Source organism: Neolamprologus multifasciatus, chromosome 20 (assembly GCF_963576455.1).
Source record: "Neolamprologus multifasciatus chromosome 20, fNeoMul1.2, whole genome shotgun sequence".
NCBI lineage: Eukaryota > Metazoa > Chordata > Actinopteri > Cichliformes > Cichlidae > Neolamprologus > Neolamprologus multifasciatus.
In genome coordinates, this window is record NC_140458.1 from 36,250,437 (window position 1) to 36,264,871 (window position 14,435).

The following is a 14,435-nucleotide window of genomic DNA, read 5'->3' on the forward strand; positions in this document are numbered from 1 at the left end:
CAGTCGCTCGCATCCTCTGGAGAATCACGTCTGTCACTCGCTCTTTGATTCCTTTTTTCTTCTTTTAAATAAATGCAGCAAGTCTCTGACTTTCATAATTGATCTGTGGACAGGCTGAGGTTGTTGAGTGTATTTAATATGGTAGCCATATGTAGGCCAATTTCATAAGCCACCTAGGGTCAGAAAACAGTTCTGGAACATCTGGTATAATATCCCTCATTAACTCAGAGGTCTCGAACAGCCACTGCAAAATTCTCCCTCAGGACAGCCGCAGCGCTGCTGAGGGAAAACGTGCGAGACTGGCCAAGCAAACGTGACTGTAATAATCTCGATTTCGCAGCGATCACATCGACAGCAGAGTTGGGCTCTGGCTCCAAACGTTGCTTTGCAAACTCTTTCGACAGGCGTCACGGTGATGCTGTTGTGACACGTGAAATGCTGCAAGAATCAGAATAGGACATAGTCTGGATTTTTCTTTTCTTCCATGAAGCACGCTGAGAGAGAGGATGTCAGCCAGGTTTGGATTAGACTGCCTGAGCATGAGAGTGACAAGACACAGGGCGAGCGCTCGCTCCTGCAATTACTGCGCTATTCTCACATCAGCTCGAATCAGCACAATGGGACATGGAGTTTATGTTAGGGGACTAGAAGGTGAAGGACTGTTTAGCATCTGATCTGACAACACCGGCCTTTTGCACTCTCACATGTTGTGAAATGCACTACACACAGGTACACACACACTACACACAGGTACACACACGCACAGGTCTTTGTCTCCAGATGCCACATTTATTTATAGTTTCCTGTGTTATGACCGCAGTCTGACAGCTGTCGGTCTCAGCTGATCTCCAGCTCCGCTCCTCTCCCGTCTCACTATAAAAGGGAAGGAAACCACCATCAGCCCAAAACGCCATCAGCTGTTCTCACCTGCGTCTCCAGCACCGCCCCGTTGAGCTCACCGCACCACTCCTCCCCTGCAGCCGCGCCCGGGACCACACCTCCGCCACACATGTACTTTAATAGGCAGTGCACAGAAAGGATCGTGGCTGGAGTCCAAACAAAGGGGAGATTTTTGCCCGCTCCTTTATTCAGAAGGATTCGTCACCGTGGCAGGTTTGGCAGACTTTTATGCCAGATTCCTGACATAATTCCAAAGGGATCAATTTCTCCGCTGGGAAAAGAATCAATTAACTCAAACTTTTAAATCAGTTTACATTTTAAGGATTTTGTAATAATGGTCATTGTAACAAATGATAAGATTGACTTTGATGGTGCCTTGTTTAAACTCTGGGAAGTGTTATTCACGTGGCTGTGTCATTAATAACACATTTATTATGGCAGTATTAACAGATCGATCATATAAACACCAGACAAATGATTTTCATCTCTAACGCCAAACGTCTGCATTAGTATGAGATTCATTAGCATAAATAAAGGCTCTGGCTGCAACATACAATATAAAACTTTCATAAAGTATTATTGTTATTATAGTGACACCAGAGTGAAAATTAAACATCTTACGGTTGGTGGATCCTGCTCCCATTGTGAAACGAATCTGATCAAATCACAAAACTTCGGTCCTAAAGACAAAAATTATTTGACTTTTTGTGCATTTGAATTATCAATATTATAGTAATTTGAGGGTGAAAAAGCACGATCTTCTTGGTTTTAAAGCCACGTTAATGAGTTTTTTCACTGCCCCCTGGATATCCATGGCCTGCATTAATTTTATGTTCACCCAGGAAGAGCTCTTATTATTATGTAAAATATCAGTTCCCTCAAACCAAAGTAGTCCTTTAAATCCACAAGCTAAATGTTATCATTACTCAAATCTCATCCAAAAGCCCAATCCTAAATCCTGTCAAAGAAGGGAATATCAGCATTTTCCCCTCTTTGCATAATTTTCTCTTTCAGTCCTTGTGAGATTTCACCCTTGTAAGTGTAGCAATAAAAAACACACTCAAAAACAGATTTATAGAAACTTAGATGGTTTAAAGATGCTGTCTAGCCCGGTCTTTAGACCTTTATAAAATCGTGATGTGTCTGTGAGCGAAACTGGGCTGGCTCACAAACAAAACTGGGCCAGTAATCATAGTTTGCAGGCAAACCTGACCATTTCTATTCTCATGAGATAGATAGTGGTTTATTTGGAGCTGGCAAACACACAGTGCACACACTGACACATATTTCCAGAGTCCTTTCTCTCATCACTGCCATTCACACCTCCAACTAAGGCTTTTCCCCTCACACCCTTCACTTGTTTGTTAGACCTTTTCACTCATCTCTACTCCCCTGCCTCCATCCATTACCACTAACCCCTCCCTGTCCCCCTTTTCTCTCACCCTCTCTGTGATTAATGCAACCCATCTCAGCACACATTCTCCAAATCTGTTTACAGTTCTGCAACTGTGGGCTGCCCACCACCCAGTCTTAACTAACTGTAACCTTGTCTGCTGAGCAAGCCTCCGTGGTGACGTGACCGCAGGTGCAAGGATGAAAAGAGACAAAGAGAGGATGGAAGGATGGCTGAAAAGTCACAAAATTAGCCAGAAAAGCAGTTTGAGAGGATGAAATGTATAGGTGAGGGAGAGAGAGAAGCAGAGGAGCAGTGAGGAGGAAGGCCAGAGGGAAGGGGTGAGCAGGGGAAGCAGAGGGAGCATAGGCAGAGCTGCAGGCAGTGTTTGTCCCGATGCTGTGTTCTTTCCTGAAATAGCTATTACCCAGATGAGATGCTTGCTGGAAGGAAGTCTGTTTGCATATGTGCACATCCACATCTGTATGCATATACGTGCATGTCTGGGGGCAAAAACCATATTTCCTGTCAGGCGTTAGTCTCAGTGACCTTAGCCGTTCTCTGAGCTGCATCGTGGTGCAGTGTCCCGAACATCACCCAGTACAAGACCCCCATAGTACCCACCAACAGACCACTGTAGCACGACAGTGCTGTTCTCATTAACTAGTACTAAATGAATATCTTGAATATCTCTTTGGCCTGCCGTGAGGTCAGCGATTTGCTCAAGCACCCCTACATCCCACAGACAGCTTTTCTCCTTTTGATAACAGCACGACTAAAAAGTCTTATCAGTGCTTTCATAATGATATTGCACCTGGATGCTTTAATCCTCAAGAGAGTTATTACTATGGTAAAATCAAGGTCTAAGTGCCAAAGATGATGATAGATTTGCAAATGTGATGTTTTTTGAGCATTTAGGAGATGCAGTCTGCACCATCCTGCCTTTAATTAGCACATGGCATTAAGTGTTGCTCAGCATTTAAGCTTTTGTTCTCAAAATCAATGGAGAATCTCCTGAGTTACATATTGTGCTTTAGTGGCAGATCTTGTTGAAATGATTTCACGTTCCCGTCTTTAAATGAGGCCGCCTCTCCTGCCTTGTTAAACACTCTATAGTGCCAAGATTCAAGAATTTCAAGTATCAGATAAAATTTCATATAAAACATATTTGCAAGGCCATAAATCCTGATGTTATGCTTTGGGTTTTTCACTGCACCCCTGTGAAGATGACATTTGTTGTTTAAAGTTGCACGTCTTTGCTGTCGTTGGTTGCATCACTTAAAAACAGATATTTTAAGGCCTATATAGGCTGTAATAGATGTTGTGGTTCTCTAACAGGTCTTACAGCAGTAAGGTCCACATTCAATTGCCCAGTGCTCAGCTGTGCTTTAATATCAATGTATTGTACTCACTTCCAGCTGAATATAATTGTTCTCGGACTCATCAGCATGCCTGCAGCTTAGGAGCTACAGCAGGTCATCTACTAATTGGGAGGCTGGTCGTTCAATCCCTGGCTGCTCCAGTCCGCATGCTAACGTCTCCTGGGCAAAATACGAACCCCACGTTGATGCTTCATTGCAGCATCAGAGTATGAATGTGTGTTAATCTAAGTTAGGTGTGCTTGTATGAATGTGTGACTGAGACATGTAGAATAAAGCTCTTTACGAGGGTAACTTTGCTACAAACACCGTGATTAAAATTTTAAAATCATCTTTATTTGTTTTATACTGGAACTTGGTTCAGCCTGGAAACTCGCCTCTTTAGCTCGTCTCACAGTAAGTCCATTTCAGCTGACTGTTGTTTGACTTACTGCCCCTCACAGGGAAACTAGGAATGTAGAGCAGTCCAAAGCATGAGCTTTTGTTTTCAGCCTGCTCTCAAAAGGTATGTACATGTATATACACTGACCTAATTATTTGAAACCTGTTGTGTTTAATATGAGCATCAAACTCTGTAACTGTATACATGACTAGCTAGATCATAAGTGAAGGAAAGGTGTTTAAGTTAAGCTCTTAAATGATAAGAGATAATACGATGACAGCATTGTTGGCAACCTGTGATGAGCTGCAGCAACTCAGGATTTTACTTTTTAAGAACTGCTGACATGTTTACTGCACATTAGCCATCTGTCACTTAGTAAAGACGTTATCCTCAGCAGATAAAGATGTTAATAAACATCTTAATAAAGATGTTATCCTCAGCAGATGATGGATAATTCTCATTGTATAGACTACTCTGTCACAAGTCTGATGTCCAACTAGAGCCATTAATTACTTATGCATGCTATATCCTTCAACAGTTACTGCCATCTATGTAATATGTAGTGTTCTTTACTGCAAATGACATATGACCTTCTCTGTCATTTAACCAACCATTAGCAAGTGTTACTGGTCATTTACTATAGCAAACTGTCATTTCCTCCACATTTATTATCAGCAAATGGTTGTTTCACAGAAAGTCTTCCTCAGATCATTTCTTAGAATAAGGCTGTGTTGAGATTAGCTTTTACTTACACGACAAAGAGAGAGCAGATGGGGGGACAGGGAGGAGGAGGAGTTATTAAGGAGAGGAAGTGCGTTTTCCAGCATCTGCTGTCCTCTTCCTATCTTTCTCTGCCTCCCCACCACCACCACCACCACCACCAGATCGAGGTGCTTTTTTGCTCTTGTCATGCCCCCCTGTTCACATCCATCTTCATTCGAGTCTAATTGTTAGCTGTTCTGGGCTCCCGTTACAATTAGCCATCCATCTGGGTGGTGGCAGAGAGACAGCCCCTGATCTATCTTACCGCACAAAGCAAAGATGCATGAGGATGCCACTAGTTGCTGTATGTGGCGAGAGGAAGCACAGCGCTGCACAGCTGAGACACAGACGTTAGCTTGTCTATTCTGCCTCCCTCTAGTCTCCAGTGTCACCGTTTCTGTTCGGCATCAGTTTCCCGTCGTCTCCTAACGGGATCAAAAAGCAGAGTCTGGTCTGCAGTGGTTGCATTAGTTCTCTGGGATTGTTTGCGTGAAGGTATTAGTATCCTTAGGTAGGACATATTACAATTTCAGATATAGCATGCCTGAAAGAGGGGACGGTTTAAATGAAGAAACATAAAGGGCAAGTGACACAGAATGGAGAAAGGACAAAGGAATTAAACTAGCTTAACTTTTAAATGTACCCTTGGTATTCTCCTGGATTCCCCTGTGGCTCTGTGAATATAAGCTCCCTACTTCCTGTCACAGGTACTTGAAGCCAACCTACATACTACGAGTTACTATAAAAGCTACTGCAAAGCTACTATACTCAAAAGACCAGATTAAATGTATAGAAACTCCTTGTGTGATTATTTCAAGCAGTTTATGAGGATTAGTGGCATTATCAATTTTGTTCATAATATAAAAAAATGCTTTTATATGCTCAGGGGGTTGGGAAGCACATCTGTAACCGCCGGTTCGATCCCCGGGCTCTCTGTCCTGGTCGTTGTGTCCTTGGGCAAGACGCTTCACCTACTGCCTACTGGTGATGGCCAGAGGGGCCGATGGCGCGATATGGCAGCCTCGCTTCTGCCAGTCTGCCCCAGGGCAGCTGTGGCTACAACTGTAGCTGCTCCACCAGTGTGTGAATGTGAGAGTGGATGAATAGTGGCATTGTAAAGTGCTTTGGGTGCCTTGAAAAGCGCTAAATAAATCCAATCCATTATTATTATCCATTATTATTATATGTAAATGAGATTCCCAATGTTTATTTCTGCAGTATTATCCCTGTTTCTGTGACATTTCAGGGTTTTTTCTGTGTTTTATCACTTTGGCTGCAAAGTAGTTCACGTTGAACCAGCTGTCTTCAAACTTAGTGGCTATTAAAACTGCTACGTTGCAGTTTATGAGTATTAAACTGGCTTCAGGCTAGCATGGCAGAAACAAACCGTCCCACTCACTCCCTCCTGCTGGCTCCCACTCCCTGTAGGCTAAATCATCTCACTATTGTTTTTAGCCGCACTCAGAAGGTTGAAGTCAGAAGGTGGAGATGACTTCTGGCTGAGAGTGTTTTGCCCTTCTAGACAATCAATAAAGTCGTCTGCACGTTGCAAGAAGACAGACCGATGCTGATGGGAGACTTCACCGAGGAGGTCAAGAGTGCTGTTGTGAATTATGTCCTTAATAAAAAAAAGAAAACATCAGCATCACAGCAGCCTGTAGAGTGGAGCCTTTCTTTATAAAGAGGCGGTAATCCGGGCTTAGCAAAGGTATTTTGCCTCTGAGTAGTGTTAGTCTGGGGTTAAGCTGTCTTTGCTACAGATATCTGGGGGCTAGAGTTATCACAGGCCTTGATTTCCTTGGAATCAATCTCCCAATTGTCCGGAGTGTCCCGTCTCTGCCGAGTCCCTGATGGATTTTCTAACAGTCAGGGTTTTTTCTAACATCTGTTTGCTCTCTGGCTCTCTTGCTGTGTTTGTCTCTGTCGCTTTTCCTCTTTGCGTATGTGTTATCATACAGCAACCTCAGAGGAAATAAAGGACTTCTCTCCTTGTGGCAGGAATGTCAGCATGTATAAAGGCAACTCTTCAGATGAGTGGCAGCTGCAAAGCAGAATAAGAGTGTTACACAGTTATTTTTATATTTATATATATATATATATATGTGTGTGTGTGTGTGTGTGTGTGTGTGCATCCTCATCAGATGGTCTCCTTTTTCACTTGCATGGTTCCAAGGCTGGCCTGAGGCAGAACCTAATCTGGTCTCATAGCTCGATTGCTCCACTTTTCACTTAGCCAGTTACTATACAGGCCGTCTAGCAAGGCTGCCATGAAGGTGAATTTTTTAACTTTCAAGTAAAAGATGAACTTCTGAAAAAACGCACTGGCACTGCTCAGGGGAGCATTTCACGGGCCCTGAGTGGATATGCAGCGTTTTTAAATCATTTGAGGATATGCCAGGTTAGATCCGTCAGCTGGCAACAAATTGTGTGAAATGGAGTGTTTTGCTGGCTTGCATCCTATAACTATAATCTTTAAAGTGTGATTGATCCTAAATTAGGGCAACGTGGCAGAAAGGAGGACAACAAAGAGTAAAGAAGCATGCTTGGATCAGTTTATTGGCCTCTGGGTGTGTGGAAACATCTGGACTCTTTCAGTCAGCAGTATTGAGCATCAGTATTAGTAAGTGTTAAAATATGTTGGATTTCTGAAAGCTACTGTTTTTCCCTGGGTTGATGCATTTAAGGTTAAAGTGGAATTAAATTGCATTTTGTCTACTACAGCGAACGTATCTGCTCTGTAAATCGCATGAGAAGTTTATAGCTTATACTTAACAGCACCCTCTGTCTGTGCATTAATCCCTCTGAATGCTACATATTTACTGTCTGCAAAGACGGATAACCTGTTTCCATAGAGTCGGATCAAATTGTTTGGTCTTAAACCATATTTGCATAGAGCAAAAGGGTTTCTCGTATATAGATGGTTATATAGCAGCCTGCTAGAAACTACAATAGCTACGGTTGTTGAATAAGAGCCTTTCCTGCTATGGCCTGCGTGACTGACAGACAATAACACACAACCTGCACCATAGCTTCCTAAACATTGTTCTAAACAAACGTGCACCTAGAAAGATTTTCCTTCTAGGGTCATTTTGCAGGTTCGGCACTCGGCACTATGTCAGTTACTGCACATTAACCACCATGTATGTGTATCTGCATCTGTTTAGACAGAGGTTTGGTCCTTGCTTTTACTACCAATGCTAACAATTGTCCCTCTGTGGCTGGTCACTCCTACAGACATTGACATGGCCCTCCAGCTAACAATGAAGAAAATAAAAAGAAATTTCAAGAACCGTGCAGCCATTAGAAATGAGTCGTGTCTTGGAATTAGCATCTTAGGCCAAAGAGCTAAACTTCCTGCAGGCGGCATTCATGGATAATTCTTCAAACAAGGGCAGTAATCTCTTCATGAGACAGACTGCATGAGTTCAGACCCTCCTGAGACCATTACTTATTTACCAATGGTGCATGTTATAATGGTAATCAGGGACCTATCATTCACTTGTAACAGCAGACATGTTTTGCATTGAAAGCTGTTGTTTGTGTGAACCTGTGTTCCAAAGTCTTTTCACTGAAATTCATGTTTAAAGTTTATTCTCTTTCATTTCACTAAACGTGCTTTTTTTGTAGTGTATTTATGGTGTGAATGTTTCTGTGCAAAGCTGATACCTTTGGCTATTTAATACTCGACGCTGCAATATGCTGGTGTTAACGAGGACACTCTATCCATTGCCTCTTTTGCACTCTGTGTTCTCAGTGGTGCTTCAACAGCAATTCAGTCTCAATCTGTTGTGCCCTGACTCTACCTGAAAGCACAGATGAGCCTAGACTCAAGTGCCCAGGTCCCCGAGGCCCTGGGAACCTATCAGGGGCCTGGAAAAGCAGATTCAATCTAGCTGGACAAGCTCTCAACATCCCCTCTATTAGCCCTGCAGTGCCTGGCAACCACCGCCACAATATCAGGCCTTCGGTTTGCATGGTCACCCTAGAGAGACGATAGCACTGGCAAAGTACAATACCTGAACATAAAGAAGGGTTATTCTAAAGGCCCGTGGGAATGCTGTGCCAGCACAAACGTACGGAGAGGGCACAAAGAGAGTGAACTCGACAGAGAGAAAGATAATCATGAAGCAGGAGAAAATAAACAGTTTAAAAGGAGTTCAGCTTGGTTGCTTTGCGTGCGTGTTCACGTGCACTCCCACATGTTTATTACCCTTGCCTCGTTTTAGATTGCCAAATCACAGCATGAGCTTTCTGCAGGTCAAAAATACATTACTGTGTTTTAAATGAAACTAAAGTCTGGGGATGAGCTTAAATTAGCATTCATTAGCATCCTCTTACCGAGCCAGGTATTCCTGCTGCTGCTCCACAGTATAAGGTTTGCATGTATATGTATGGAAATTCACCTCTGAAAACGAGACGTGCATGCACAAGCGCACAGCGATAAGCAAACATACATCCGCATACTTGATTAATCCTCCAGCGGTGCGTAAGCCCCCGCCCGACAAAACAAGCTCTTCACTTAAACAGCTCGCATCATCCTTCAAAGAATTTCTCTTCGATGAATCCATCATTTTGCTTTGAAATGCAGGAAAGGAATACAACGAAAGCATGCTGTTTGTAGCTACACCGAGTTTTAAACCCAGCTCCTGGCTTTCATGTGAAAATGGAAGAGCTTACAGGAGTGAGTGGCTCACATTACACTGTTCAGTAAAAGCAGTTGTTCTGGTAACTGAGAGACACTCATATTTTCTCATACCCCTGGATACACAAGCTGAAGTGCACTTGGACATGTTTGCACACAAACACACACACAGTACATCAAAAATCATTATGTTGGAGTAGAATTTCTCCTCTGTGTCAAAGCTGTGCAAGAACTCCCTGCAAGCACCACAGTATATCTGTTCCTCCGAGTATTGCATCTCTTCTTGTTGTTGAAGCTGACTGTCTAACGCAAGTTATTTGACAACTTGGGTGGAAAAAAGCGTGAAAGAGACAGTGGACTTTGCACTAACTATGATGCATGAGTCGGGTAACTGAAGATGCATTTAAGCCGACACCTAATACAGCGGCTCGGGAGTAAAGATGCGGCGCGCTATGGGAATGGACACTTTCTTGGTTTGTTTTCTTTTTTTAATGCTAAACTGCTAACACAGCGGCACAAAAACAGCCCGATAAATTGAATTCTCCACTTTAAATATAGAATGACACTTAGCTGCTTAATTCATCCAGGATTTACCTGCTCCGCTCCAGGCTCCACCATCACTGGCTTTCAATCCAAGGAATGTGTAATCGTGTAGTCACTATAAATCATTCATAAGTATCACTGGAGATCAGAGTGAATTCATCACAGGAGATGAGAGTGCATGCTTTAGTAGAGCATGATTTGATCTATAACTAAAATATCAAGCATGCAAAAGTGCTGAAGCTCAAACCGAGATGGGCGACAGGATGATGCCATTCAGAGACTTGTTATAGACACTCGCCAACATCTGGTTACTCTTCTTTGTCTCTCTGTTTTTGTAGAAAGCCCGTTTGGCCAGGATACGAATATCCAAGACAGGAAGCTCCAATGCCTTCCTCCACAGCAAGCGTAATGGCCTGTTTAATGAAGCTCTAGAGCTCACGGTAAGCCTTTAAAGCACAGACACCTCACTGTTGCATTGTGGTCTGACACGCTTGCATTTGTTGTGTTTTTAACTGACAAGACAAAAAGCCTGACCTCTGCGGTAACTAAGTCATGAGATACAAGCCTTCCTTGTCTGTTTTTTAATTACGCCAGCATCCCATCAGAGCAGCTATCTGTGGTCTCGTGCTATAAGCGGCACTTCTAATGTGAGCATCTCTGAGCCCAGCTGCCCAGCTGAGGAACAAGCTTCGGGCGATGCAGCAGGAAAAGTAAACACAACTCAAGGATGTTCCTCACAAAAATGTTGCGGTTCATGAGCACCACAGTGGCCCGAGGCGGACACAGAACAAAAACAAGTGCTTCTTCCACCCGCTCGCTCACTTTCTGTGTCTCTGTTGCCTTGTCTCTCTTCAGTGGCAATGGTGGAAACCGGGATGGTACCAGCGGTGCACAAGCTGTAGCAGAAATAACTAATTTACATTCATGCCTGAATAGAAGATGCCTGACTGCGATGCTATCTGCAGTCATGTCACTGTTACACAGTGCTGTGAAGAAGGATTTGCACCCCCCCCCCTCCTGATTCCTTATTTTTTACATATTTGTCCCACTTGATTGTGTTTCAGATCATCAAATACATTTTAATATTAGACAAAGATAACACCAGTAAATACAAAAGTATTTGTCTCCTAAACCCAATAGCTGGTTGTTATTGTCTCTTTCTTAGTGTTGGATCGTGAACTCTGACCTTAGCTGAGGCCAGTGAGGTCTGCAGGTCTTTATGTGCTCTTATGGGTTCTTTGTGACCTCCTGGATGAACCATTAATGTGCTCTGGGAATAATTTTGGTAGACCTGGGAAAGTTCACCAGTGTTCCACATTTATGGATGATGGCTCTCGTCGTGGTTCACTGACGTCCTAAAGCTTTAGAAATGGCTTTACAACCCGATGTCAGTGACTTTGTTTCTCATCTCTTCTTTAGTTAGCTGTATGAACTAAGGAAAAATATTTTAGCCTACTTCACTTCCTCAGATAGATTTGTATTTTAAGTGGTTTCTCAATTCAACCTGTCTGACAGTAATCAGGTGTCACAGATTATTAGGCAGAGGACTCACTCGCTCTGAGAGAGAAGGTGAGGGTTTATTTACAGTGTGGCACCAAGTGAGAATATCTACATATATGCAGTGAGACAGATAACACGGGGCTCCAGGGGGTGGAGGGGGGTCCAAGGGGAAGGTGCCAAGGCGGGGTACATACGCTCCTCTTCAACTCACTCTGAATGTCCAAAATGCTCACTCACACACATCCACAGAAATCCAGACGGCAGGAAATCTAGAAGGCCTGCACAGAGAAAAACAACGTTAGGAGGAAACCTCACAAGGACTCGGCCACACGGACACCAGGTAGTGTGACGATGCAGCGAGGAAGCAGCCTCTCTTGCTCTTAAGTAGTCTGCCAGGATCAGAGCGAATGAGCCACAGGTGAGTGTTCAGGGCGGGTTCAGAGGCGGGGAATCAAGGTCCAGCTCCGCCCTCGTGGGAGAGGCGACGACAAAAAACACACCACGACCTCTCCAGATGTTGAGAACCATGACATCAGGCCTGGCTAGTGAACTTGAAGTAAGCTTTCCAAAGATTGTGGTTAATCACAGTTAATTCATGATTTAACAAGAAGTGGCGATTGCTTTTTCACACAGGGCCAGGTAAGGAGCTTTTTTCCAACAAATAAAAACGTCCTTTAAAAACTGCATTTTGCATTTACTCGCGTTACCTTTCTCTAATAGCATCATTTGTTTGACGATCTGAAACATGGAAGTGTAATAAATATAAATAAGGAACCAGTAAGAGGGCAAATAGCTTTTAGCAGCACTGGACATGAGTACATACTGAATGCAGCTTTAACACTGATGGATAATCTGCTTCACTGAAGGTTTCCTTTTCTTAAACAGTGTTAACAGAAACCAGAGCTCTAAGATGATATTTGTTTATGACTTGATTGTAACATCTCCCTGCCTCATTAGACTGTCGTGTCCAGTTTCAAAACTTACAAAAAAAGAAAGAATAATGAGTTTAGAAGATTATTGTTTGGGGGGTTTTCTTACCACCACTACTAAACCAATCGTCAGAGGAAAAAACAAGTAATTGAAAAAAGTAATTGACTTGTCTGTTAAATAACACTGCGAGAAAACAGATAACTGAAGCTTTCATTAGGTTTTAAATGTTTCCTTGTATTGTCTCACATGCCAGAATGGATTTTGAAATGGCACCAATTAAAGTGCTAATAGACTGCTGATGCCTAAAGTCAGCAAAGCTAAAGATCTGTGCCAGCTCAATAATTTTAATTGCTGTCAAACATGGTTGAATTGTACTGAGGCTATTTACCAACAGTACGTACAGCACCATGCCGAGCCAAACATTGTGTTTTGTCACCCAGCGGGTCAAGCTGTTTCCACTCTACAGTATGGTGGCCACCTGGGTGGCGAGCCGCCTCCAGACTGACTGCTGATATGGGCTTTGAGTCGCATGAAGGGCAGAAATAGCTCGACCTAAACACCTGTGTTTTACTGCTGGTACAGATAAGCAGCGCGAGCACAGGTGCGTCATCAGCGCAAGAAAGTACCCTCTCAGCACAGAAACCTCTTTACACCGCCAGCCGCTTACAAACAGAAAATTGCTACTACAAATCTTCCAAACACGGCGTTTACTTGCCTCTCGGCGGTGCTGTGGAGCATGCAGGATCAGGGCAATACTTTTGTGTGGCTTTGTTTTTTATAAACAGCTGAATTACAGATTCTGCCTGGAAGAAACCTGATGCAACGTATTGAAAGTCTGCATGCGAAACACCGCCGTAATTCTGACAAGTACAACCAGAGCATTCGGCAACATACTGAGGAGAAAGTCTTCCCAGGCACAAGCTGAGGCTATTATGCAGAATAGTTTTGCTAATAAAATAAATAAATCTGTGTTTCCTGGGTAGTGGCTCTTCATACAGCATAGATAGCTGAATCCTTATATATACAGAAAAACTCCAAATGCTACCTTAGAAAAAGAAAACAAACATTTGAACATTTATTCTCACTGTAACTAAAGAACACATAAGCAAATGAACGGCTAATCTGCGAGTTTCCCCGAGACTCGAAAGACCGCTCACTCTCTGACTCACCTCCAAACTGCAGCACTGGAAATAGCACCTACTCGCAGACAAGTAAACACAGAAATCAGGGAAAAACAAGTCATTATGAGTCGCCTGTTGCAAGGCTTCATAACAGCACAAAGGAGGGGAAATGTCACAATAGAAATGTTTATATCAGTTGTATTTACTGTATATCTATTAGCATCGAGTTGTGCTAGCAGTCTCCATTCCAGCACAGATCAATGCGCTCAGCTGATGTTAAAGAAATGCTCTGGGTCTGAATAGTGATGCTCCTCTGATTGGCATGATCCCTGACAGCAGCCTGAGCACTGAACTGTAAACACTAGTAAACTCTGTGTGTTCTCCCTTTGTCTTCTTCTCAAGCAACTTCCATACAAGATGAACCTTTCGGATCAGGTACTGAGGCAGCCGTTGGTCGTACACCTCCCACAGCTGATTATTGTCTCTCTGCGAGGAAGCATAGCATTTATTTGTGTGTGTTTCAGGGCTCCACTGAGGATGAGAAACGCTTAAGCAAGTCTACCTCTCTCTTAGAGAGCCAGCATCACCACCTGCTGCACTGCTTGGAGAAAACCACCGTGAGTGTTCTCGAGCTCGCTCTTTGTCACATCTTAGTTCCTGTAACCTTTCACAGAGCTGAGGCTCTGTCTGTATACAACTCAAAATTGTGCATCATCTATAGATTTTCTTCTGGGGCTCATTCGGTGAAACAAACTGACAGCTTGGCGTAATGTGTAGATCGTATTTTTATGTCCAAGTACTGCTAACCAAAGCATCCAGTACTTTGTGTTTGACTTCTGATGCACCCTCGACATGCCTGTATGTCCGTATAGATGCTCTCTGT

General features: G+C 43.2%; 1 protein-coding gene across 3 annotated transcripts in view; it reads left to right on the top strand.

Moving 5' to 3' along the window:
• LOC146495508 (A-type voltage-gated potassium channel KCND3-like) overlaps positions 1-14,435 on the top strand; it is a 119,003-nt gene that overhangs the window by 91,377 nt on the left and 13,191 nt on the right. For 2 of the 3 annotated variants that reach the window (XM_085146178.1, XM_085146177.1), the window contains exons 5-7: positions 10,340-10,441; positions 13,955-13,987; positions 14,077-14,169. In XM_085146178.1, coding sequence (XP_085002304.1) covers positions 10,340-10,441; positions 13,955-13,987; positions 14,077-14,169 — 228 coding nt within the window. The remainder of the gene's footprint in view (positions 1-10,339; positions 10,442-13,954; positions 13,988-14,076; positions 14,170-14,435) is intronic. The other variant, XM_085146179.1, reaches the window with a different exon arrangement.